Source organism: Notamacropus eugenii, chromosome 7 (assembly GCF_028372415.1).
Source record: "Notamacropus eugenii isolate mMacEug1 chromosome 7, mMacEug1.pri_v2, whole genome shotgun sequence".
NCBI classification, from domain to species: domain Eukaryota; kingdom Metazoa; phylum Chordata; class Mammalia; order Diprotodontia; family Macropodidae; genus Notamacropus; species Notamacropus eugenii.
In genome coordinates this window covers 65956344-65983559 of record NC_092878.1, presented here as the reverse complement: position 1 = coordinate 65983559, position 27216 = coordinate 65956344, and the positions used below count along the sequence as shown (strand labels likewise).

Below are 27216 nucleotides of genomic sequence, written 5' to 3'. Positions count from 1 at the left end.
TTTCCCACGGGAAGAGGCGGAAATGCACGAGATAGCCCGGTCTCACACCTCAATTCCCTGCTGTTCCCTGGGGGGCCTCAAGAGAACTCTAAGGTTTAGAAGTCCTCACCTTTACCCGCCTGAGACTGTCCACATGGAACTGAGCTTACACCCCCAACAGGAGGTATTATGGAATAGTAGGCACACTAATACATTGTTGGTAGAGTTATGAAATGGTATAACCATTTTGGAAAACAATTTTGAATTATGCAAATAAAATGACTAAAATGTCCATATACTTTGAACAAGAAACTCCATTACTGGAAGTTACAGGGGTTCCATTACAAGGAAGTCATGAATAAGAAAAAAGTCCCCATATACTCCAGAATATTTATAGCAGCACTTCTTGTGATAGCTTGGACTTTGAAACAAAAATAGATATTTACCAAATGGGGACTGGCTAAACAAATTTGTGGTACATGAATGTAATGGAATGTTACCGTACTGACATATGTGATGAATACAGAGAAATATGGAAAGATCTATATAAACTGATACAACATGAAGTAAGCAGAGCCAAGAAACCAGTATACACAGTCATTACAAGGGTATAAACAGAATAACTATACACCAAAAAATCAAAAGTAATGTAACAAAATTACAATGAACAATCAGTACTTAAATGAAGAGATATGAGAGGACACTCCCAAGCCATCCCTTCATGGAGGTGGGATGGCCCCAGGTATTAGACATTGCACGTTTCCAGCTTTTTCATTTTATTGATCAATCATGTTGAATTTTTTTCTCCCTAAAAATGCTGTTTTTTATAGTATGGGATGGCTCTGTAGGAGGAAGAAAAGGAGGGATACTTAGGATAACTATGATAAGAAACGGAAGATATAAAATATCAGAAAAAAGAAATCAGTAACTTTGATCCTTCTCTCCTTGATGCTCATGCAGACAATAACTTCCTAACTTTTCCCTTTTCTATGGTGGCTCAGTCTTTTCCTTTGTTACAGACTTGCTCCAATTTCTAGACTCCATGGGCTCAGAATCCGTTCTCCAATTTCTGAGATAGAATCTTTTATACAAAGTGCTGAACATGTGATTCAGTGTCTCACTTAACGCCTCTGATTGATTTAAAGAGGTATACAGAGACACATATCAGTTCTGATGGTTTTGATGGAAGCAGCTAGGTTGGGAAGTAGATAGAACACTGGACCTGAGGTGAGGAAGTCCTGAGTTCAAATCCTGCTTTCGTCACTTACTACTAGTGTGACCCTTGGAGTCAACTAACTTCTCCTTCGGTGTACTCTTCTGTAAATGGGTATACAGGAGAATCTTAGTTTAAGAGTAACCTGGTTTACATATGCTTTGCTGGACAAGGAAAAATTTTTCACAAAATTTGTCTTGCAGGACAAACAAAAATTCGCAGTATGAACATCATGTTTGGACTTCAATGGCTTGTGAAGGGATGACGCTCAACTAGGGCAGTGGGTTTTTTGTTTTTTGGGTTTTTTTTGCAAAAGTGCAAAATTTTGTTGAAAAACAACACCCAAACAAGGCTGTAACAATGAGAGCTACGAATATTTTTAACAATAATGCAATGTCACATTTCTGTGATATTCTGAAAAAACATCAAAAACAAGTATCATTAGATAGATTGCTAGTGAGAAGCAAATGTAAAGAAAAAAAGTGAGTCAAAACATGAAAGTGATTCTAAAAAACAAAAAATAAGTGAAGGCAGTAGTGTTAGTCTTATGTTTAGTGACAGTAGCATAAAAGAGAACCCTCCCAATGTTGAAATCCTCCATGTTCTCATAGGAGATTCTCTTTCCAAGCAATAATCCTTCCTCCTCCTTCTCCTCCCTCTTGTCTCCCTCACCCCAGTCACAACTCTTCTCAAAGGTAAAGTGCCGGTTAATTTATTTTATTTTCAGTTTATATTGTTTACTAATCATTGCTATTGTATTTCAGGCACATTAGGGACAAAAAACTTACTTAAAATTATAAATAATTATTTTATATGAATATTTTTGGGGATGTGATCATCCAACTTTAACATTATTGCCTATGGGAAAATTTGCTTTGCAATATGAACAAATCACATGATGAACAGAATCTCAGAATGAATTAAATTCGTAAAATGAGGTTCTACTGTATAATACTAGTATCTCTCAGGGTTGCTATGAGGATAAAATGAGATATTTGAAAAGTGCTTTGTGAACCTTTAAAGTGTTATAGAAAGTTAATTGCTATTATTATCATTATTACGTGAAGGAAGAAAAGTAGTAGTAGTAGTAGTAGTAGTAGTAGTAGTAGTGGGAGTAGTAGTAGTAGTAGTAGTAGTAGTAATAGTAGTGGGAGTAGTAGTAGTAGTAGTAGTAGTAGTAGTAGTAGTAGTAGTAGTAGTAGTGGGAGTAGAAGTACTGACAGTAAAAAAGTATTTGCACCTAGTCAAGGCATCAGAATCAAATGGGGTGATCTAGATTTCAGGCACCCCGGTTTCAGAGTACAATAGGCTTAATGTTTCGGGAAAGGACAGGACAGAATAGGACAGGACAGAATAGGAGGAAGTGAAGGGAAGGGAAGGGAAGGGAAGGGAGGGGAAGGGGCTAGTAAAATAAGTTAACTGGATATCTTTTGGCTATCCAAAGGGGCCATGCCCTAACTATTTCTTAAACAGGTCTATTCAATGAATGGGTATTGCCTCACCCTAAGTGAATACCTGCAAAGACCTTGGCCTAAAGGGCCCAAGGTCTCCCAGTGCATCCTGGGTCATCTCCAGTCATCCTGATGAATATCTGGTCACTGGATTCAGATGGCTCTGGAGGAGAAGTGAGGCTGGTGACCTGCACAGCCCTCCCTCACTGAAAACAAAGTCAAGTGTAAGTCATGTTATCATTTCTCTGATGGCATGGTCTTCTTTGGCGATGAAGGATGAACACGATTAAAACCTTAAACCTTAAAACGTTCAAATATGTAGTCAATTTAAGGTCCTCTTAATACAGTGCTGAATATATACTACTAGGCCTTCTATAAATGCTTGCAGAAGTGATTGAGGAGTATATTTAAATTTCATTCAATAGAAAGGAATTGCACTGTCATTTCAATTCAGTTGAAGGAAATTTGGTTGTACCTATTTACTTATTAGGTTTTATAGTACCTCTTCTCCAGATAACTCAAGTATCGACAAATAATTTTAACAATGTTTTAAAGTACCATATACAAATACGGGGATCTGTCCTCAGGTATCCCTGTACCTGTTGAATTTTTAGTCTCCTCCTCAAGTTGCTTATCTTTCTTTGTCCTACTCTCCCAACCTCCCCAGTTATCTTAAGGTCACAGAATTGTTGAAATTGTTGTTGATTCTTCCTTCTTTAAGAGAACCAATGACACCATGAAGGTGATGTCTTGACTTACTCATGGACTGTATTTGAGGCAGGGCTGTAGTCCTTAGCCTTGCTTTCTCCTTCAAAGTCATTGGAGTCCAGTGACAAGACAAAAGTCAAGACAATGATAAGGGCAATGGCCCTTAAGATCACAGATTTAGAGCTGGAAGGGACCTCAGAGTTCGTTGAGTCCAAACCCCTCATTTTGCAAATAAGGAAATGAGACCGGAGAGATTCAGTGACTTTACACACAGCTAGTGAATGTCTGAGGGACAGCTAGATAGCACAGTGGCTGGGCTGGGAATCAGGAAGATTCATCTTCTTGAGTTCAAATCTGGCCTCAGCCACCTACTACCTGTGTGACCCTGGGCAAGTCATTTAACTCTGTTTGCCTCAGTTCCTCATTTGTAAAATGAGCTAGAGAAGTAAATGGAAAACCACTCCAATATCTTTGCCAAGAAAACCTCAAATGGGATCATGAAGAGTAAGACAACTCAACCACAAAGTAAGAATTTGAGACAGGATTCACACTCAGGTCTTCCTGACTAACCCAACACCTAAAACTGATTTAACCTCACTGGGATAAGAATCCTAGATGTATTGTCTACCAAATGATCTTTAAACTTGTTATACACTCTGAATCTGTGGTGTGTTGTGGAAAGCAATGAACTTGGATCCCAATCCTAGCTCTTTTTATTACTTTGTGACCCTGGGAAAGTCACTTAACCTCTTCATGGTTTCATTTTCCTCACCTCATTGCACCAGATCTCTTAAGGTTCCTTCCACTTCTGAGTGCTATGGTCATGAAGTGGATAAAAATGTTGTTCTGGATAATTTGCTACCCTGATTAGCTGAGATCAGAACACAATAAAACACGCTCAACTATTCCTAGATGACAGATAGGACTCCTCCTTTTAGGGAGTTCTGCTTCTACGTGGTGCAGCCTTGTGATGAGTGAGGTAGGTAGTGACTCAGGGGAGGCATCTGGAGAGTGATAAGAGTGAAGTGGCTTGGTAACCTGAGTCTAGTACAAAACCTTAAGTTCATAACCTTCATTTCTCCTCTTTCTTTCTGTGTTTTCCCCTTCAGAGCCCACATTTCGTGATTTTTTTCCTTTTAAGACTGCTCTTGCTGATTCATTTGAACTTGGTATCATTTCTACAAAAATGTCATTTCAGCCTTGCCCAGTGCCAAATAGGATCCTTCCCCCAATTCCTTAGATATGCTAACTGTATGATTCATAGGCACACATAATGATGATTAATAATATGGTATCATTGCATAGAATTATGAAGAAAAATTTGAGTTTGCTGGCTTTCTGGTGATTTCCATTCTGGATCCATGGGGGCTGTGACTTCTCAGTTTGGGGTACAAGGGAAGAGTCAGGCTGTTGTGCTTCTACCCTCGCCACTGTTTCTGTCTTCGGAGAATCTAGGATTTTTACTTAACGTCACTGCTGTCTTAAATAAAGGTAAATAGCGTACAGCTGTAGAGGATTTAAACCGCAACCTGGTAAGAACGCCGGTGCAGGAGGCAGTACGCGATGACAACACACACGCATGAAGTGCCTGCTGTGGGCCAGCTAAGCGCAGGAATGCGAGGACAGAGAGAAGACCCCCTGCTGTCCAGATCCCGGCCAGCCTCGCACAAACAAGCTGCGTGATGAAGGGGCATCAGGGAGAGACTTGTTGTATAAGGCAAGAATGGCGAGGGGCTGAATTCCGGCCAACGTTCCACTCCCGGGAGATGGAGCGCATTGTTTGAGGGCGCCGCAGCGCCCGTGCCCCTGAATCGCAGTGTTTGGGGTACTTCTTGGGGGGTGGAAAGGGGGGTGGTGGAGAGCTCTGAATGCCAAAGCATCTTAGAAGCACTCGCTGTGCGCCACGCACGGTGCGACCTGGACGAATTACAGAACAACCCGGCAAAGACCCCCCTTACAATAAGAGGAGACACGTGGGGAGAGGGCTCCAGGGAGGCGCACTTGGGGCGACCCAGTCCTGCCATGTTGAGCAGTTCTCGAACTGCGGCTGGGGAAGGAGTCGGGGTTGCTCACGAACTGAAATGATTTGGGGTGTAAATCCTGGAAATACTCCAGTCGGTCAAGGCGGATACCAAGTGTCAATCTACCGTTTCTACAACAGGACTTCGGCAGCGTCGGATAACCGAGTCGGGACAAGCACGCACGTGCCCACCAAGAGGCCCCTCCCCCCATTTAAAAATGACGCGTGCATAAGCGCACAGAACCCCGCACCCCGTTCCCTTCGCCGGAGCCGCGGGCGGCAGAGGCTTTCAGGCGCGAACGCCGGAGGGCTGGCTTCCCGAGCAGCGCGACCCGGCGGCTGCGGCCGAGAAGCGGCAGGAGGAGCTCGTCCCAGGTGTCCCTCGGCTCGGGGAGTGATGACTCCGCAGATCGAAACTTAAGCCAGCGCCCGGCTCGCTGGGACAGGAGAGTCACGTGACCCGTTCATCCCCGGCCTACCCCAAGGCCGGAGCTAACCGGGCTTGAAGTGAGCGCCACTTCTGAAATTCCGCCGAGCTGAGAGGGCGCGCCCCTGGGGAGGGAAGAACGGGCGGCCGGTCCGAGACTCGCGAGCTGCTCGATTGAAGCTCCCGCCTTTCCCTTCGGCCGGTTTAATCGGGTTTTTTTGGTTTTTTTTTAACTCTTATCTTTCCAAAGTCAGAGACACGAAAAGAAACTTCCGCCTGGGTCACGGCGGAGGCAAAACCACGTGACCCCGGCACGAGAGGCGATTGGGAGTGGGGGGGGCGGGAGTAAGTCGGTCCATTTCCCAGCTCCGCAGCCTGGCGGGGAGGGCCTCACCTTCGCACCGTGAGAGTCCCTTTGGCAGTCTCGCGCGCCCCCACGCGTGCGTGCGCCCGGCCGCTCTCGCGTTGTCTCGCGCCGCCTACCCCCCCCTCCTTACTCCTCCTTCCCCTCCCACTCCGCTCCTTCCCTCCTCCCCCTTCCCTCCCCTCCCCTTCCTCCTGCCCCTGTCTCTCGACGGTGGTGGCTCGCGCAGCTCGTTGGCTCACTATATAAAGGAGAGAAGCGGGCGGAGAAGACGGCTGGTGGCTGCAGCCCGTGCGGCGGCGGCGGTAGCGGCAGCGCGGGGGGCGGCGACCGGTGGCGGTTTCGCTCCTTTGCCCCGGGCGGGGGGCGGGGAACGCTCCCCGGGACCCCCGAAGGGTCACAATTTTTTTAAGGGCGATTCTCGAGGATCTCAGCTCCCGGAGGACTCCCTCCCCCCCTCACCGCCCCCCCCTTCCCCCTACTCCACCTTCGGGACTCGGTTTCGTTTTTCTTTTTTTTTTTTTTTTAAATCTCGGTGATCTGGTTACAGTCGGGGTCTCTTTTCTTTTTGTTTTTATTTCTTTTTTTAAATTTTTTTTGTTGTTGTGTTGTGTGTGGAAATGGCGAACTCGGCAAATACAAACCCCGTGGTAAGGATGTGACTCGGTGACCGGCGGCGGCGGCGGGGGCGGGCGCGGGCTGGGGGCCCGGGGCCCGGGCCCGGGAGCCGGAGCCGGGATCAACTCTTTTCCCCCTTCCCCGCCCCCACCCTCAGCCTCCTCTCGCTGTCGCCGCCGCCGCCACCTCTTCCCGCCGAAGGGGAGACCTGGGCCGAGGGCGGGGGGAGGGGGGTGGGGTGGAGGCCAGAACGGGGGGCTCATGGAGGGGGGTGCAGGAGGAGGGGGGAGAAGCGGGGGAGACGAGGGTCCAAGCGGAGGGCTCTCAGCCGCGCTTTCAGGGTGTCAGGAGGGCTCTCCCCAGGTTAGTCTCCACTCGGGCGAAAGAAGAGGCTGAAAACTTGAGAAAGGGGAGGGGACGGGGCAGAGACCCTCTCCTTCCGCCCCCTTCCCCCCAGAAAACCGCCCTAAGATGGTCTCGGTGGAAGCGGAGTTGGTTTTGTTTGGGGGGGAGGAGTTTAGAGAGGAGCTGGATCCTGCGGGGCAGCCGACAGCTATGGCCGCGTCTCGGACGGGGAGACGGAGTCCCCGAAGCCCGCGCTGGCCCCATGGAGGGGGAGAAATCCGGGGCTCGGGAAGAAGATTAATCTTCCAGACCCCGCCCCGATCCAGTGTGCTGGGGGTGGGGGAGGTTTCTTTTCTTTATTTTTTTCTTTTTTCTTTCCTTTTTTTTTTTAACGAGGATGCCTTGGACTAGCGCGAAGTGTGAGGCGACCCTTGAGTTTTGTGGTGGTTGATTTCTTTGGAGCTGGATGGGGCCATTTTACGTTGGAAAAAGAAGGTTGAAAAGCACTTGTCCCATCTCCTTTAGAATCGTTAAAATGGCGAAGGGGAAACAAAATCCCGTCATACCTTCGACTAGCAAGAGGAAAAAAATGACATTGACCAAGGCACCCCTCCGCCTGAAATGCCGCCTCGTCTCCCCCACCCGTCCCCGGGTCCTTTTATTTTTTTTGTTACTTGCAGTCACATAGGTTTGCAAAAAGCAGTCACATAAATAACCTTTGCAGTCACCAGTGCCATGTGATCCTCGATCCACCCGACTCTCCTTTATTATAAGACTAATAACAATAAAAAATGCCATCCCCCTCCCCAAATGCGGCCAGCAAACCCTCTGTGCCCAGGACCGTACCGTGGAGACTCGGCCCCTTGTTTGCCACTCTCAGAGAGAGATCGATCCATCATGGCTGCTGCAGCTTCCCCTGCTTTTGAGTCCCTGCTCCTTGTGGTCCTCCTCCCTTTGGCTGCCCTGTTTATATAGAGCCATTGCGCTCTCTAATATAGACTCTGCCAGGATGGGAAGGTGCTTTTCAGCCCTACGTCACCGGCTCTCCATTTAAACCCCAGATCAGGCTTTAAATAGTGAGAGCTGCGGAGCGCGAGGCTGGGAGGTGCATGCTCCGCGTGAGGGAGGATTCGTGCTCGCCTGCTTGGTTCTGGGTGGCCTCTTCTGGCACTTGAGTTGTGCAGCTCTGGGGTCCAGCTCTGCCTTGCTCGTCGACGCCGGCTCCTGCTGCAGGCACTTGCTCTGGCTGCTTTTTGAACGAGGAGGCTGTGGTCTTCTCTGGACGGCTTTGGGGTATTTTTTTCAAGAAGGAAAAAAAATGAGGCCTTCCTTCCTAGTACCCCAAGTTTTTCCAAAGTATTTGGAAGTGGAAAATAAGCCACATTTGTTGTAACTTATACGGAAAATATAGGACAAGCTGTCCAGGGTTGAGGTTTTTTTTTCCAAGCATTTTTTGCTTACAGATGACTTCAAAACATATTTAGAAAAACCTGTTTATTGAAAATTTTAAAATTGTAAAAACGTCAAAATCATACTTGTGAAATGTGGAATACTATAGTAAATGTTAAATGTAATTTCCCTTCCATGCTTTTTCTTCAGGGAAAATAGTATTTTCATTGTGAATGAAGAGGTGCTTTGGAGTGCAAACACTGTATTTAAAAAAAAAAGGTAGCAGGCTAACAGAATGCTGAATTGATAGATATTAACATTATCCTTGTTACACAAGCAATTTCTATTTTTTTTTGCATTGTGTTTGTATATAGGGTACTAAGTGTGTAGATATGGAATTACAGAACCTGTCATCACCACTACCCTTAGATGTACATGGACCACATAGGTATTTGTTGCTATATGTAATAGATGAGTGTACCAACAACTGTGTATATAGAATTTTTGTCAAGTAGAACCAATTATTCCTATTAGGGGAACTGATTAAGAGGAGCTCTGTAATAATAGTTGATGATTACATGGCTACATGTATTATTTCATTTGATCCTTATGACAGTTCTGTCAGGAAGTATAAATATTTATACTGTTTTATTGATGAGGTAACTGAAGTTCAACGTTGCATTACTAACAGGAGTTGGATGGATTCCGGGCTTGGGAACTGGATTTGGAGACAAGATGATGTTTTTTCAAATCACATCTTTGCTACTTAGTATAACTACAACTAAGCCCTGTCTTCATCACTTAAAAAAGATAGTTGGACCACATAGTCTCTAAGGTCCAGTACAGCTGCCTCCCTCCTGTAGTAAATTATTTGGTAATGGAAATGTTCCCCCTATAATTTATCCAGTTGTACAGTTTGGTTTTAAATATCCTGTTTTCCTAAATTAGGATATATCTATGGTTGCCTGAAGCCGTGTGTTTTGTTGCTTTCATTCAAATTGACTAGAAAATGTCTTTAGAAATGATTGTTATTCTAAATGATCTCTGGAGTACCTGAACACTGATATTTTAAAAACCTCTTTGGCATATGAACTAAGGCAGCCAAATTATTTCATATGCATATGCTTTATGAAAATACAATTATTTTATGGCATTTGTAAGTGTAAGGTACTAAGTCATATAGGTAGCATAAGATACAATTAAATCAGAGAGCAGGACAGAGGTGTGTGGGCCCCCCCCCTCCCCCCCCGAATAGGTTCATTGAATAGTATGTATCAGAACAAAGCTTATGATAGTACTGAAGAAATTTTGTACTGTAGTACTTTAAAATTTAAAGTTGTTTCCAAGGTGTCTATAAATGCCTAGGTCTGTAAGCTAAAATTTTCTTATTAACTTATTTATAATCAGAAATTTTAATATAGATGGGAAAATGGTAATGATTTATAAATTTAGCATACAGCTCAGTAATTTCTTCCACATACTCTTAGAAATAAATAGCTTTGTTATAATAATCTCTTTATAGCAGGATTTTATGGTGAAGCCAGGTGGGAGGGCAGAGAAGGCTGATATTGTAGAAATTAAATCTCCATGTATATGGATAATACAATAGAAGAGGTTTCTATGAGGATGCATTATATTGAACCAGCCTATGTCTTCAAAGACGTTTTTTTCTAGATCAAGGGTACTTATTCATTTTTGTTTCTTGTACTTCTTTAGCAGTTTTGTAAAGCCTTTGGATTTTCCAGAATGTTTTTAAATCCATAAAACATAGAATTATAAAGGAAGCCAGTTATATTGAACGTTATAAATTAAAAAAAAAAAGATTCACAGATCCTGTGTTCATCTCTCTCCTAGATGGCTTTTTGTGACCAATAATATTTGTGATCATATATTTCATAGGAATATCTCTGAACTGTTGCTCTGGGAGTTGCAAATGAGATAAAACTCATGACCTTGGCACCATTCATTTTGTGTTTTCACTAACTTCTTCCCTAATTTAAGTTTAAAACAGTTAAAAGTCATTTTCAAAAGAGAATCTTTTAGGAACTTTAACAAACTGACTTTGAAAACTGTGTGGAATATATTGTGATGAGACAATTCAGTTTGACTTATATAGAGCTGAATGGTACCTCCAGAACCATCTAGTCTAATCCCTACGTTTTATAGATGAAGAAGATGAGGCCTGTAGAGGATAAATGCCTAAATCTGTGTTTCAGGTAGATAAGCCAGTATTCAAACCTTGGACTCCATAGATACAGTACTCTTTCTTCTGTGTCATGCTACTTCTGTTGATTTGATTCAGCTATTATAATAAAAGGACCTTCCACTCACACCCCATGTTTCTCTTTCTAGCTTTTGATTCTACATCTGCTTTGAATGAATGAAAAAAGCAAATCATTAAGTGCTTACTATGTGCAAAACACTGTGCTAAGTGCTGGAGAGACAAACATAGCAGTAAGACAGTCCCCTGGGTCAAGGAGCTAACACTCTAATTGGGGAGACAAGCATTTGTGGAAGGTTTTAGTTGCAAGTCAGGTAGAAAGGTCCCATGGTATTTAGGATACAGCTGCAAACTGGATAGTAGTGCCTCTTTGTAAATGTCATTTCCATTGATAAAATTCTGCTTTCTTTTGATGTTGAATCATTTGACAATGCCAATGATTTTTGGTGGCTAGAACTTTATATTCTGGGTTTTTAATAGCTATGACTGTAGCACCTGTGGGAGCAGGTGCTAGGCTGCATCTCCACATGAGTTGTTTCCCAGGATGATGGCTGTGGACAGTAGGCTGGAAGCATTTATATTTCCAAGACTCTTGGGTTCTGGGTCTTGGGCTGTCTCCATCAAAGGTCTGAGCAAAGATAATGATCAGAGTGTAGGACTGGTTTGACTTGTGTGATAACATGGCACCTCTCTCTGGTTGCTTTGCTGCTTCAGCTAGGCTGGCTTGCCTGCCCTAGGGAGGGGCAGATGATTGGAAGCTGGTCTATTTTCCACAGGAGTTGCTTACCAGGATGATGCTTGTGAGGACCAGTTATTTCAAGAGATCTCTTTAAGAACGGAAAATGGGTTTTCTTTTGTCATTTTATTCTATGTATCCCTATGCTTAGCACAGTGTCTAGCATGAAACTGTGCTAAAAAAATGCTTGTTGACCAGTACTTATCTGCCTCTTGGGTGAAAGTTTGTCAGTGGTGGTGGTGGTAAAGAGGAAGGTGGGCCCCTTTTCCTCAGTGGTTAGAAGGGCTAGCCTGGAAGCAGACTTGGTGATTGGAGGGCATTGCTCTTCCTGAGGCTGTTAGGTTTAGGGTACTAGGAATAGAAGGGACTGTGAGTCTGAAGGCTGATGATAGTCAAAGTGTGGCAGTGGTTTGTCTTGCCTGGTACATGCTGCATTCCTTCCTCAGGGTGCCTTCCTGCTTCAAGATAGTTATCTCATTTTATCTGGGAAATAACTTTTTCCCCATCCATTTTGCAAATGGGAAAACTGAGGCACAAAGTTTAAGTGATAGGCTAGACCTCACTTATCTAGATTTAAAACTCAGTGTTCCTTATTGTCCACTATGCTGGCTTTGAGCCAGTGCTGGGTTTTGCGTTTGTTCTATTTTGTGTTTTCTGGATGGAACTTCATTGAGGATAAATTTGATTGCATGGATTATTTTGGTACATTAAAAGTCATTTAAAATTCAATGTAGATGTTAAATGAAACTTCACAAAACAAATGTTATGTTTTAGCTGTAAAACAAGTTCCTTATCATTTTATGAGTTGTATATATCATCCTTGCCAGGTTCTGTGCATGGGAGTCCAAAAATATATCAGGAATAATCCTTATACCTTGCCCTTTAGGGCAAATTGGACCTTCAGGAATTTACAGCCTAGTTTTATAGGATTTAAGCATAAAAATAATAATATAAAGTTTAACATACTTTGTCTAATGAGTGGTAGACTATTTAACATTTCCTAGCCCATTCCTTCATCTTTAAAATGATCTTCCAACTCTAAACTTATAGTGATTCCATAAATATTTTGTTTGTATAATAGACAAAGGGCAGCGTAGGATAGTTTATAGTGATCTGCCTCAGAGCCAGGAAGACTTGGGTTCAGGTCTAACTTCTGATACATTCTGGCTCTGTGATCCAGGGCAAGTCACTTGACCTCCCAGTGCTGTAGACAACTTTCATAGAACTTAAGTTTCAGAGTAGCTGCTCCTTTGTATTGGTAGAGAGGGTTTCTTTACCTTGGAGTGCACTGCTTCCACAGGTCAGAACAGTAGAACATCAGAATTGTCACATATCCCACAGGATTTGTTTTCTGGGATATTGGGACAATTTGGGAGAAAATATAGCTGTCTTTTTAGATTATAATATGGTATGCTGCCTATGTCCTCCTCCTTCAAGTAAAAGAAGAAAGTGGAATTGATTTTTGAGGTATTTAATAGAAAGGCATATACCTCAGAACACACACAAAAAAGGCTCACTTGGAAGTCGTTATCGGTGAAAGGGAGGTAAAAGGGGTAAGGTGTTAAGAGTGAGAATCCAAAGCAGGATACCAAGTCAGGGTGGCAGTGAGTGGTATGCCTAAGGCTATCCAGAAGCAGGAGTCAAGTGGTTATGCTTTCAAGCCCTAGGTTTAAAACCAAAAGGTCAAACTGAGGGGCAGAGGCTGGCATAAAGCTTTGGAAAGTTAAGTTTTTGGTGGGGAGAGGAGAAGGTGGCAAGGTATAGTGGAATAGTGACAGAAACCAAATCTGAGCCATTTGTAAATTTGTTGTTGAACATCAGAGTTAGTATTTGGCATTGAGATGCTGGAATTTTTATGCAGATTTTTTATGTTAATGAATTATTTCAATTTTACTCTCAAACACCCCCTTATAGGGAGACTTTATTGAAGGATTAAGTATGTAAATAGCCAGTGGATATAGAATTTGCTTACTGTATAAGAAATATTAAATGTCTTTTAAGCTAGTCTATCAAATTGGCATATAACTCCCCAATTTTTTTGATAATGCTTCCCAAATTAATTAGTTTATAAAATGACTACCGCGTTAAATCCAGTATATGCTAAATGAGCTTATGTTCTTCAACAACTTCTTTTTTCTTTACAGCCCAAATTGTATAGATCTGTGATGGAAGATGTCCTCAATGATGTCAGAGAAGTTTTTCTGGATGATGGAGTAGATGAACAAGTCCTTATGGAATTAAAAACAGTGAGTTGGAGTTGTCGGTTCAAAAACATTTATAATCATACCACTGCTTACCAAACATGTTAGATAAATTTTTAAATTATTAAAGGTGATAGCCATTATAAATGTTAAAGTCCTAGTCTCCCCAAATACACCTTTGAAAAAATGCTTTAATTTTCTGAAGGTTAGATTGACATTAATATGTGTTAAAATGTTATAGTTTGAATAATATCACACAATTTTTGTGCAGGGATTTTCTGTTTTTTGAACTCACCTCCTTTCTAAGTTTTTATAGGTATTTTTATGTCTTTGTTCAATTTAATAACTCTAAAATGAAGATTGTGTTTATGCCTGGGTCGTTTTCTTAGGTTTGGACAAGTAATATTGGATATTTTTATTCAGCATTTATATATTCCTGCTAGTTGATAGTGATGATAACAAATACAATTTTTTTTTGCAGTATTATTTATAATTAAAATATTCTTTAATACTTAACTAACTGGTGAATGATGTTCTGGTATATGATATATGAATATTGTATGAATATATGATATATCCTCTATTACAGTCTTTATATTGATTTGTAGTAATTCAGTTCAGTAAACAAATTTATTCCATGTCTGTTATGTTCAGTGCACATAGTATTACTAGGTGTCTTTGGAAGTACAAAAATAATTGACATGTTCCAGTCTGTTATGTAGCAAGTGAGGAAGAGGGGCCATAATTATGTTTTTTCCCACAAGATGAATCTTTTTATGGGGCAGTAAAGCTTGTCTTAGTCAACAAGCATTTAAGTGCCCACCATGTGCTAGGAAGTGCTGGGGATATAAAGAATGAAACAATTCCTACTCTAAATGAACTTGGTGTTCTATCAAATGAGATGATAGTGAAGTGCTTAGCATAGGGTCTGGCACAGAGTAAGTGCTATATAAATGTTAGTTATTACTATAAAGAAAGTCAATATATATGCATGTAAGTATAGATAAAGTAAATAGAGAATGAATACAAGTAAGTACAATATTGTTAGAGAGGTTACCAGCCATTGAAGCAATCTGAAAAGACTTCGCGTGGAAGGTGGTGCTCGAGCTGCATTTTGAAAGGAGAGGGATTCTGTGAGGTGGTTGTGAGAAAGGAATGCATTCCCGAGATGTGACTGGCCAATGCAAAGGCACAGAGAAAGAAGATGGAGTACTTACATGACTGAGGGCAAGAAGGCCAACTTATCAGGACCACAGAGTATGGGAAGGAGAATAGAGAGTTTTAAAAGCTAAACAAAGGAGTTAATATTTTATTCGACAAGCAATAAGGGAGTTAATTGAGGAGAAAGCTATAAGCAGATTCACCTTTAAGGAAAATGACTTTGGTCTCTCTGTGGAAGTTGAACTGGAGTCCATGGATTTAAGATTAGGAGGTTTTTACACTAAGCTAGGCTAGACATGTAAGATATGAGAATGATATGGTAGAAGTGGGCAAGGTTTGGCAATTGAATATGTGATGTGAGAAAGTTGACAATGTCAAGGTTACAGACTTGGGAGTTTGAGAGAATGGTGGTCCCTTTGACAGAAATGGGAAAGTTTAGAAGACTGAGTTTTGATTTGTAGATGTTGAATTTATATTATATAGTATGGTACTTGTGGGTAGCCTTCTCTGTAAGGGTTCATGTGTTCATAAGGCTTTTCATTAAGGAATTCTAATCATTTGAATCTTCGGTCTGTTAGGGGAAATTATAGTATGTCAGCTTCTGGCCTACTTTGGCTTCAGAGTTAGTCAAGCTTGCATACGAAGAGAGCAGAAAAGGCTGCTAAAAGAACTTACTCTTGGGTATGTATTTGCCTGTTTGTCTTTTCTCTGCCCATGCATTGACTTAGACAAGCAGGAAAAATTGAGAGTTTAAAGCAGGGAATAAATTCTAGCTTTCTCACTCAAGTAGGCAGTCATCTTCATGAGTCAGCAAATTCTAAGCTCTTTGAACTCATTTGTACCTTCTGAGAATACTGGTACAAGCAGGAAGAAACAGTCCCTACCCTCAAGTAACTTACTTTCTAATGGGGGAACACTACACAGGAAAATGGAAAGCAGGAGGAAGTAGAGGGCAGGGGTGAGAAGGGAAAGGGAAGAGAAGAAGTGAAGGTGTCCAACTCTAGGGTATTGTAGAAAAGGTTCTGTAGAGTCTGGAGTATAGCCTGAATAGGAATGAAAACATGGCTGATCTGGGCTCCCTCCTTGAATGGAGACTCTAGGAGAAACCAGCCAGTCAGAGGAAAAGACTGCAGGATTTGGAACGTTTCCAATGTGTGAAGTTCAGGGGTGGAGTGAGTTTCCAAAATGAAGAGGTTTCTGGGGCAAGAGTGGAGAGGAATGAAGACATGGTTGACCTGGGTACCCTCCTTAAAATGGAAGTTTGGAGAGGAATCAGCCTCTGAGAGGGAGTTATGGAATTTAAGGACATTAATTCTTGAATCCCAGAAGAAGTTTGAAAAGAGAGAGCTCAGTCCCTGGAGCTAAGATTCTGTCACAACTGGAGATGCCAGGGCTTAGAAACAAGATGGAGAGTAAAACTGGAGAGAATTCCTACTGGTCCTAGTGCAAGGATTCTTAACAAGCCTAAAAGTAACTTAGCCAAAATTCAGCTTAACCAGAAACTGGAGGCAGCAGAGATTATACCAAGCAGAGCAGCAGTACCGTTGAGCCCAGTAGAGCAATGATCCAGTGAGGAGCAGCAAAGGAATAGCGTAGGAGGACAAATAGGGGCTTTCCTTTCCATGTGCTTCCCCTGTGAGGACCTTATCTTGTGAGATCCCTGTACTTGTCTAGTCCTTAATGGTGTTACGTTTTCAGTAATCCGCTTTCTAAGTTTATGATGGGCAGCAAATTCTTTTTACTGTACTGTTTCATTAATTACGTTTACTGAAATAAGTTTATCTTCTGCCTGATGATTTATTGAAAGGTAAATATGTGAGTGGGGGTATTCTGCACTGTATGTAGTTTTAGGAGTCCCAGACCTGACCTGTCAGTATGAGTTGGGGCTAGACTGGTAAAGTCTTTAGGGATGTAAGGTGCTGAGTGGACTGATGAGAGTGAAAACAAACAGTGGCAAATACTCAATACTTAGTGACCTGGATAAAAGTAGAATGGGCTTATTTGAGATTCTTTAACTATTAGCCCTATTGTGGCAGTAGGGTTAATTCTTTTTATTAAAACCATTTTCACATCTTTTAGCTACATTTTATAGATAAAGCTTTTTAGACTTGAGTTTTTCTAAGTTACTTAATATTCACTTCCCATAACCTAATTCTCTTCACAACTTTCTGCTACATCTTTTTGTGAAGCCAAGGAATTACTTACTCCTCAGTTGGATTAAGGAATTTCTCATATAGAATGAGAATTCATGTTTTAGACTAGTGATACTCCAACTGTTGCTCTCCAATCAAATTAATAGTAAGCTTTTAAGTGCCTATTAGATGTAGGTGCTATATCTCCAGTCTCTGAGGATGTAGATTTAAATGAATTCCTTTTAAGAAACACAACTATCTAGCTTCGTTTAGTCTAAAGCAGTAGCACTTGAAGCTATCCTCAAAACTGCTATTAGTAATACTACTGTAGATGTTGAGTACCTAGTTCTCTAATAAAGAAATTAGAGGTATTAAAAAGCTACAGTGGTATTTAAACTGTACGTATATTTGCATATGAACATGTTTCATTCTATAGGACATAAATTCTTTGAGGGAAGGAATTATTTCATTTAAGGTTATATTTTTAGAGACTAGAGATACAGCATTGCACAGTGGGTTGGCTGTCTATGGCTCCTTGTGTAGGACAGAACTATGACTTGATAGCCATAGATATCAGTAAAGCCTGGGATTATCGTATGATAGCTGTCATGAATATTCCCTTTCTCCCAGAACCAGTATCCAATATAGAGAGACCTCATTTGGATACCTTTCTTAGTCATCCTCTCCTTAGTTTTTGCTTTTTTTCTATCTAATGTCTCACTCCACTTACACCTCTTGATTTCACTTGTTCTAGACCTCATCCCTTGTGGGCCAGGCTCTCTCTGTCTTCTAATATAACAATTAGCTAATCACATAAACCCCATTCTGTCTTCCTGTTCCTGGATCACAAATGTGCATTATTATAAGGCCCTTCTGGAAATAAGTAATTATTTTGTATTTCTTGTTTAATTCTAGTAGCATTATTTAAATGATGAAAATTTATAAACCAGTGGAGATAAGGTTGATATAATTTATGTAGAATTAGTCATATACATATACTTCAATGAAAAATGTATTCCTTCAAAAAGTGTGTGAGAACAACCAGGCAGTCCATAAAGACCTTACTCAGATTCCAAGGAATCATGACAAAGAGTGGACTCGGGGCTTTTGAATGCTATTCAGAGTACAATTAGTCAGGTTCTGTTGAAGTTGGGAGGGCTTTGAATATGGGCCTGATGATAGTCTTTCTCTGAGGTTGTCTTTGTCCAGGGAAATGATGATGTGGCTTACAGTTGACTTTGATTTGAGTGAAGGAAGGCTGTGCAAGGTTACCAGCCTCACTTTTCTCCTCCAGAGTCATCTGGATCTAGTGACCAGATATTCATCAGAAGGACTGGAGATGGCCCAGGATGCAATGGGAGACCCTTGCCATTTTAGGCTAAGGCCTTTTCAGGTACTCATTCATTCAATGAATAGGCCTTGCCTCTTTAAGAAGTGAGTCAAGGGATAGCCCCTTTAATTAAAAAAAAAATCAAACTGGGAGAGGAAGACCCCTCAGGATTGCTGTTCCAAAGAGAAACACTTACCATTGACACTCACTCTAAATTCACTCAAAGCCAGGAGGGCCCAAAATACAGCCATTAATTAGAGCTTGGGCAAGGACCAATTGTGGTCCTATCTATGAGCTTCAGAGGGAACTGGGTTTAAGGTTTTGAGGAAGGAAGAAACCAACTAAATTAGCTAATTATGCAAAGGTTTTTTTCCACAGAAAAGATAAAATTACACAGTCTGTACAGCTCTATTCCTTTTCTGTAGCAAAAGGAATAGTATCAAAGAAAGGGGGACAGGCAACTGAGAATTGTACAGTTCTTAAATTGTCTACAAACATTATTTCACTTCTGCTACTCAGTGTCAGATTTTTGTCCCGGTGAGGAATGTATTGATACACTATTGGAAGAACTGAACTACGGTGATACTGGTTTTATTGCTATGAAGCCATAACATAAGTAATTTATATTGTTTAAATAGAAGGACAGCTTACAAGCTATCCTCGGAGGTGAACAAAAGATTTTTGCAGAGTTTGGTTAGTCCTATATCTGAAGGCAATAATAAATGTTACATCACTGTATGCTTCTTCATCTTGCCCAGCATTTCCTGTGTGAGTAAGCAAACAGACCATCCTGAGGATAAATAACAGCTTGTATTCCCACTTTGCACAACAGATGAATAAGTAGAGAAGGTCTAGGAAGAACTCATATTTACCATGATTCCAGTTCAGAGGTAGATGTTGTATTTGGATGTGGTGAGTATAAATTACAATTTTAAATAATTGATTCCTGATAATGGAAGCCATTTCCAAAACAGCTGCCTACCTAGGCTAATCATTAGTAATGTTTTTTTAAAAGAAAGGATAAATATCAAAAACAATGTATTGTATACAACTACAGCAGTTTGATCTCTTTAAAAAAGATGTGGACTTTGCAATATGGAAAATTACCGAAAGAAAAGATAATGACCTACCAGTTTTTAAGTTTGTATGATTATGTAAATGGTATTGAAACAGCATCATAAGCAGTTCTCTTTTTCTATTCTATGATGCATATGGAAATATCTATTTAATTTAATGTTAGTACAGAATATGAACTTTTTAAAAAGGAAGATTGCCAATAGACAACAGGAAAGAGAACAGAACTACTTAAAATGTTTCTTTATCAAGGAAATAGTAAAGCTGGTAAAAGTAGAACAAACAGGTTTAATAGGGAATTGAATCCTCAGATTTTCTTTTCACTTCATTACTAACTACTTTGAATATGTTCTAATTATGCAAAGTAGTTGTCACAGCAAGTAGACCATAACATCATAGAAATAGTCTCATTAAGCAAATACCTGATCTTCTTGACCTGTAGTCAGAACTCAGAGGCAATTGTCCAAAATTAGAGACAGTGGATAACTGAATAGTAGTATTACTTTATTAAACAATGCAAAGCTGATTGAGGGTTAAAAACTGATGTGTACTATCAGTGAATATTTATTAAGTACCTACTATATGTGAAGCACAGAGTACAGAGCTTGGCATGAGATCCAGTCAGCTAAGCCAGATCATCCTGAGAACATTTGTAGGTGAAACTAGAGGAATGATAAGAAATTAGCATGAAATGAAATGGATCTGCTTTCATATTTGTAACTATTCATTTCTATCAGTAGTGGAATATATTTAGAATTTAATTACCTTAGTAGCCAATGTATTTAGCCAGGTGTCCTCCATCCTGTAACTTATTGCTTTTCCTTTTTTTTTTTTCAACCAAAGTACAGGGGTTTATATTTATACATTTTAAATTTTATCATTTTTAATTTTAGCCCATCCTAGTGTGTGATATTTTGGATCTCATTGTTTTCATCTGTCCTATTAGCTATACCTTCTAATGTTGTCATTTGTGGTTTTGATGAAAATGCCATTAAAAGTTTTGTCAGAGTGATATGGGGCATAAGGTAAACTTAAGTGACATGCAATAAACAAGTTCTTTCAGGTTGACACCAGTGACTCCATAATCTTTTGGAACAGTTTAGCCAGCTACCAGTCTACTGTACTATTTTTATCCATTCCACATTTATCCATCTTATTCACAAGGAAATCATGTGAAATAATGTCAAATGCTTTGCTGCTTATTTATATGAGGATTGTAACATTTCCCTGTCTGGCAACCCAGCAGAAAAAGAAATGAAATTCATTTGGTTCTTGGAAAACCAATATTAGTTGTTAATTTTCAGCACTTTGTTTTGTAAATTTTCACTTATCATCTGTTACAAAATTTTTGCCAGGCACTGAGGTCTTAACTTATTGTTTTGTAGTTTTCAGAATTCACTTAAGAATTGGGACAATATTTATCCATTTCTAGACCTTAAGCACCTCTGTTACCATAATACCAGAAAAGATTGCCCTAGGTGCTAATATTTTTTAATCTATAATTTCTCTGTAATGTAGTTTGTCCATATTAGGGAAATTGGAAATATTCAAAATTATCAGGTAAGATGGTAAAAAGAGAAAACCTGAAGCTTTAGTTTTAATATTGTTTCCCTCAATAGTGTAGAAAGAAGCATAAATGTTAAGTAGTTCTCTTTCCTTTTGTTGAATTTATCCTGGACTTGTCCTTAATACCAAATAAAATGGGTATTTCCAATGCAAAGTAGGACAGAAAAAAGGGAATTGTACATGAAATTGATGTTTCTGTTATGCTCAATTTGCTTTGCTAAGTACGTTAAAGCTTCCCTGTTTGCTGTGCTTCCTTGTGGTCTTCCTTTCTATTTTTCTTTTAATCTATTCCTTTCTCCTCTCACTTTCCCTACCCTCATTGAAAAGAAGAACAAAAACAATACCTTCATAATAAATATACCCCATCAAGCAAAGCGGGTTTCTACGTTGGCTTCTCATTTGGGATCTTGAGTCCGTCAACTTCTCTATCCGGAGATGGGTAACATGATTCATCATCAGTCCTCTGAGATCATAATTGGGCATTATATTGATCAGAGTTCTCAAGTCTTTCAAGTTTGTTTTTCTGTATAATGTTACTACTGTGATTACAAATTGTTATAGTTCTGCTTGCTTCACTATGTATCAGGTAATAATACATCTTCCTAGGTTTCTCTGAAACAGTCCATTTCACTTTTTCTTATTATTGGTGCAGTAATATTCCATTACATTCATTTATACCATGATTACTTTAGCCATTCTGCAATAGACTGGCACCTCTGTAGTTTGCAATTATTTGCTGTAACAAAAGGGATTGCTATAGCTATTTTTGTATGTGTGGATGCTTTTTCTCTTTGTTTTTTTAGTATATAAACCTGGTACTCACAGTTTAGTAGGTTTGGGGGCATAGTTCTAAATTCTTTTTCAGAATGATTGGATTAATTCCTAATGTGATTAACAATCCATTAGCATGCCTGCTTCCCCAAAGCCCTTTCAATAATTGTCATTTTCCTATTTTGCGAATACTATCCTTGTTTGCTTAAAGAGTGACTGGGCGTAGGCGTCTTTGTGGCATAGTAGAATAGAACGTAGGGCCTGGGATCAAGAAGACCTGAGTTCAGATCCAGTCTCAGACACTTCCTAGTTTTGTGACCCTGGGTGAGTCATTTAATCTGTTTGCCTTGGTTTCCTCAACTTTAAAATGGGGAAAATAATAGTACCTACTTTGAAGGCTTATTGTGAAGATCAAATGAGGTACTAGTTATAAAGCACTTGGCACAGTGCCTGGCAAATAATAGACACTATAAAATGCTTATTTCCCCCCTCCCTTTGTTTCCTTGCCCTATATATACACGTGATTTCTTGTCCTTTTTTTCGTGCCAGCTTCTAGCATTTCTTGATTCTGTTACTCCTGATTATTCACACAAATAACTTTCTCTGATTTTCAGTTTTCTTCAACATGCCTACAGAACCAAAATGGTAATATCAAATTCAGGGAGATGTACATTTTACTTTTAGAAAGCATGTAAAAGAAAAAAATGTGTATGTAAATATATCTTAAAGTGATAGACTCTTGGTACTTTTTTCAAAGATTAATTCTGGGATTAATTTGGAAAACTGAATGATCTGGTTTTACCAAAGTGAATTGGAAATCATTAATGTGAAACTGGAGAGGAGGGTGAGGAATAGAATGATCTTTAGTCATGATAAATTTGGACACTTTTTGCCATGCTGTATAATGCAACTAACTATTAGCACCCAAGCCAAACGTTTAAGTTTTAATTAAATAGTAAGCTTATGTGTTTTTATTTGCATGAGATTTAGATTTTGCAAAATTAGCCAGCAAATCAACACAAAAACATTTACTGTCTAAGGATATAAAGCCAAAGTCCTAACAGGAGCTATTAGGCCACCATTCTCTTCCCTAAAAAATACTTTGGTCCCTGTTAATCTCTTATTGCCAGAGGGAACACCCTTTGCCTGAGATACTCCTCTTTTACTTCTCTGTGTGACTGCACAAATCACTTCTTTCTGGGCCTCAATATTTTATTCTTTTGTGAAATGAGGTAGAATGAGAGAACCTCTAAGATTCTTCCAGCTCTAAATCCTGTGATTCTGGAACTGGAAATTTCTCACAGGAAAAAAAAAAATACCAGTGGTAGCAGCTTCAATTTCGTGTGTGTTCGTGACACCTTGTAGCTTAGATACTGCTTGTGCATTCATATTTCAATAGAATTTGGGTCTCTCATTTCACCTCAGGTTCACTTTGTAACTTCTCCATTCTTTCCCATTTGATGCTATAGTTTTACCCATATCTTTCTATAAAACTTCCATACTGGATCTGTCAGTCACACTGGAGTGTAGGAGTAGAGGGCCTTCTGTGGTTTTCTCTTTGGTTGTTCTCTTGAATGATGTCTTTTGTGTTTTCTCTCAGCTAGCTCTCAGTCTGGAATCAGGGAAGGCAAGAATTCAAATCCAGTTTCAGATGTTTAACTACCTGTGTAACCAAGTTATTTAGCTTATGTCTGCCTCAGTTTCCTCAGTTGTAAAATGGAGATAACAATAGCATCTATCTCTCAGGATGGTTGTGAGGATTAAATGAGATAATATTTGTAATGTGCTTGGCACAGTGCCTTGTACATGTAAAGTATTTAATAAATACTTGTTTACCCTTTTCCTTTCTCACATATAAGTCATGGTTAATAATATGCTGTGGACTACTGAAACTCACCATGTTTCTTTCTGTTACCCTTTTGAGTCATCTGCGATATTGATTCTTTTGTGATGATGGTAATCCATATTTTGCAAAGTATTGCATTATTCAGAATAGGTTTCTGTGGAAGGGATCTATGAAGGCATTGCGAAGTTTCCCAAATGTATTCCAGTTATTTTGTTTGGGCCTGGCTTACTGATCGTGTGTGTGTGTGTGTGACTGTGTGTGTACGTGTGTGTATGTATGTACTGATGAACTAAACTCAGTTGGTTGTCTATGCAGCTGTATTTCACATTTTGTCAATATATATCCAGTACCTAATAGGTGCACATAATAGGTGCTTAATAAATGTAATACTGATGAGTTCCTCTGGCAGTTGGTTGCCTGTATCTTAAAATACATGCTTGACAAAGATGCAAAGCTATAATGAGACAAGTTACCCGAAGAACATTACTTCTGGTAGTAGCCTTGAAGCTTAACGTGAGTCAGCAGTGTGATAAAGCAATCAAAAAAGCCAGTGTCATCTTAAACTGTATTGAAAGGCGCATAGCATTTAAGATTTGAGGATTGATAGTACTCCAGTATTCTGTCCTGGTTAGATCACATCTGTAATACCATATTCAGTTTTGGGCTTCACATTTGGAAAGGACTGGAGAATGTCCAGAGAGGAGTGGCCAGAATGGTGAAGGGCTTGGGGAACATGCTGTTTGGGGATATTTTGAAGCAACTGAGGATGCCTAAAGTGAGAAGACTTGGGGAGAAATGACAGCTGTCCTTTCAGATATTTGCAGGGCTGTCATGTAGACTAAGGATTGGACTTGTTCCACTTGACCTCAGAAGGCAGTAGTGGGAATAGTAGCTCAGTTGCCAAGAGGCATATTTAGACTTGTTGTTCAGAGGGGGAATTTGTAAAAATCAGAGCTCTCCAGAAGAGTGGAATGGGCTGCCTTGGGAGACAGTGGCACCTCTTGAGTTTTCAAGAAAAATTTGGATGACTTTTGGTTATTTTTGTTTAAGGTATTCAAGTGGTTATATTAGATGTGACAAAAGCTTGTTCCCTATTCATGATAGTCTTGACAAAAGCTTGTTCCCTATTCATGATAGTCTTGCGAATTCTCTCCACTCCTCAGAATAATGTTTTTAAATGCAGAAAATAAAATTTATAGAATTACAAAGGAAGCCAATTATATTGAAATATAGTTACCAAAATATTTTTTAACAGCAAACTCATGTACTCCCGGGTAAGAATGACTGGTCTAAGACTCAAAGATTTTATAGAGATAGGCATGTGGGCTCCTCTGATGTTATTCCCTAGTTTGCCTTTTTTTTTTTTCAGTGAGAATAATTAGGATGATTTAAATCATTGTTTTTTATAATCTCCTTTTTGGATTTAGTGCTTCAAGATTGAAACAAAGTTCTGTTTGTATTTGGATGGATCCAGCCACTCTTCATTTCTTTTATTTGCGTCATTGGAAAAACTAAATCATTCCTATATTAATTTACAGTTTCTTTTCTGGTTTTATTTATAATGATAATACTAATGTGAATGTGGTTTCATTCTCCCAGTAGTCTTATCGCCTCCTTGGTGACTGAAAAAAGATTACATGTTTAAGAGTATTAATATTTTTCCATTATTGTAAATGATCTTAAAATTGTGTTTATTAATATCTTCATCCTGGTTTTCTGCCATTGTACCATAATCTCTGTGAAAACAAAAGTTGGGGTGGGGCACATAAAATGTTGGGCTGTTTTTTATAGTTATTAGTGTGACGGATTACTGTGGTCAAACTTTGGTGAACCTCGGCATACTTAGCAAGGCTAGCCCTTGGCAGGTGCACTTTCTTACTGGAAGCTTTTCTAGCTTGGTAGAACCTGCAGACCTGGATGCTGCTGATAAATGCTGCAAAATCCTGCATTCAGACCTCCTGTCCTGTGATAAATATTTTGAATCAGTCTTTGATGGAGGACAAGTACTGTTACCTTTATTTTATAGGTGAAGAAAGCAGTACTCAGCAGGGGCAAAGTAATCTTCCCAAAGTGACAGCTAATAAAGTGTCACAGCTAGTTAAGAGTTCATCTAATTGAGTCCAAGTCTAATACTATTTCACTTGCTCCACACTGCCTTCTTTTGTAGTTGTAGGTAGTATAATAGTCTAGTTATTATTGTACATGACAAAGACTTGTTGGCTGGCTTTAAATTTAACCATCCTTTAGTAACATTGTTCCCACCAGGCCAAGTACCCTCAGTACAGAACTTGATCCAAAATTGGAGATTTACCGAATCAAGCTTTTTATGTGTTCCTTAGTCATTAAACTTACAGTGATAGATATTATTAGCTTACGTTACAATTTCCAAGATTCAGGTTATCTTGAATTTAAAAAAATGTGTATATTGATAATTTCTTGATGTGATTTTAGTAATCTAATTTAATCTTATCTGTAGTAGGTTAAAAATTTGCATCTTAAAACTCAGTTACTTTGGGTCGGTTTTTGTAGTTAATTTATTCTTAACCAAAAAGGTTCCTTCCTGACCTGAGATGATAAATCATTTAAATGCTTTGTTATTTACCCTGAGCTAAGCATTGAGGATACAACTGCTGGAAGGCTGCTCCTGCCTTGGAGGAGCTTAACAATATTAATATCCGAAAGGGACGGAGAGAACCACACATAGGAGAGCTGAGAACAGGACAGGAGAATATGAAAGGGATTGGAAATGATTGCTAAGAAGTGAATGGAGACCTCATTCTGGGTAGGAGAAAGTGAACTATAGTATCATTAATGATTGATTGGAAAAAAATTTTTAAATAAAATGAAAAAGCATTTATTTTAAGTGCTTACTCTATTCTAGGCACTGTGTTAAGCACTGAGGATACAAATATGGAAAGCTAGATGTAACCCGGTCTCAAGGAATTTACATTCTAAAAGGGGAAGACTACACATAAAGGAGCTGTGGCCTGGGAAAAGTATTTTGTAAAGGGAAGTCTAAGGGATTGAAAATAGAGCCATTGAGCAATTAATTGACACATCTTCTTCCCCTTACCTCCAGTGGCAGTATTGATTTTATTACTATTCCCAGAGCCAGAGGTAGAAAGCAGTGTTGGAAGTGGCAGTGTTAGCATAACATGAAGATGCCCTAGTAGCAGCCTTGTGGTGGATATGGGTTGGGCTATATACGATGTAGACTTTATAGTTCAACATTAGGAAAACAATGAGCATAATCATGTTAATAATAAAACCTTCCAATTCTGCATGATTTTTTCAGTAGATGGAGAAAATACCTTTGACAAAATGCAAAACTCATTTAAAAGCCCTACAGAGGTTAGACAGAGGCCTTTTAATATAATAACAAAAAGACAGTATTCTACTTACTGGGGAACACTAGATGCTTTCTCAATAAATAGAGAGTTGGAGCCCCCACACGAACATTTTTATAGAAATGCCAGCAATAAGACAGGGAAAAGAAATTAAAAGCATAAAAAAAGACACAAAATTATTCCTATTTAAAATTATGGTTTTCAGTCATCTGGGACACAGCTGTGACCTGAGAAGAAATTGTTTAAACCCTTCCTCTACTTCCCTGTAATTACACTCTAATTCCTTCATTGTAGTAGAAAGCCTGGCACTCTACTTT

The 27216-nt window shown here is 39.7% G+C and overlaps 1 protein-coding gene and 1 long non-coding RNA gene across 7 annotated transcripts in view; one reads left to right on the top strand and one right to left on the bottom strand.

Moving 5' to 3' along the window:
* The first annotated feature begins 5652 nt into the window (after nucleotides 1–5652).
* GTF2A1 (general transcription factor IIA subunit 1) overlaps nucleotides 5653–27216 on the top strand; it is a 48285-nt gene continuing 26721 nt past the window's right edge. The window contains exons 1-2 of one of the 6 annotated variants that reach the window (XM_072623305.1): nucleotides 5653–5878; nucleotides 13616–13717. In XM_072623305.1, the coding sequence (XP_072479406.1) occupies nucleotides 13637–13717 (81 nt within the window). In that variant the 5' untranslated portion in view covers nucleotides 5653–5878; nucleotides 13616–13636. Of the gene's footprint in view, nucleotides 5879–6154; nucleotides 6813–13615; nucleotides 13718–27216 lie in introns of those variants that run through there. The other 5 variants (XM_072623304.1, XM_072623302.1, XM_072623300.1 and 2 more) reach the window with 5 other exon arrangements.
* Nucleotides 7454–8090, bottom strand: LOC140513552 (uncharacterized). Its single transcript, XR_011970229.1, has 2 exons — nucleotides 7972–8090; nucleotides 7454–7697 (listed from the first exon to the last, which is right to left on the bottom strand). It is a non-coding gene; the product is annotated as an uncharacterized lncRNA (long non-coding RNA).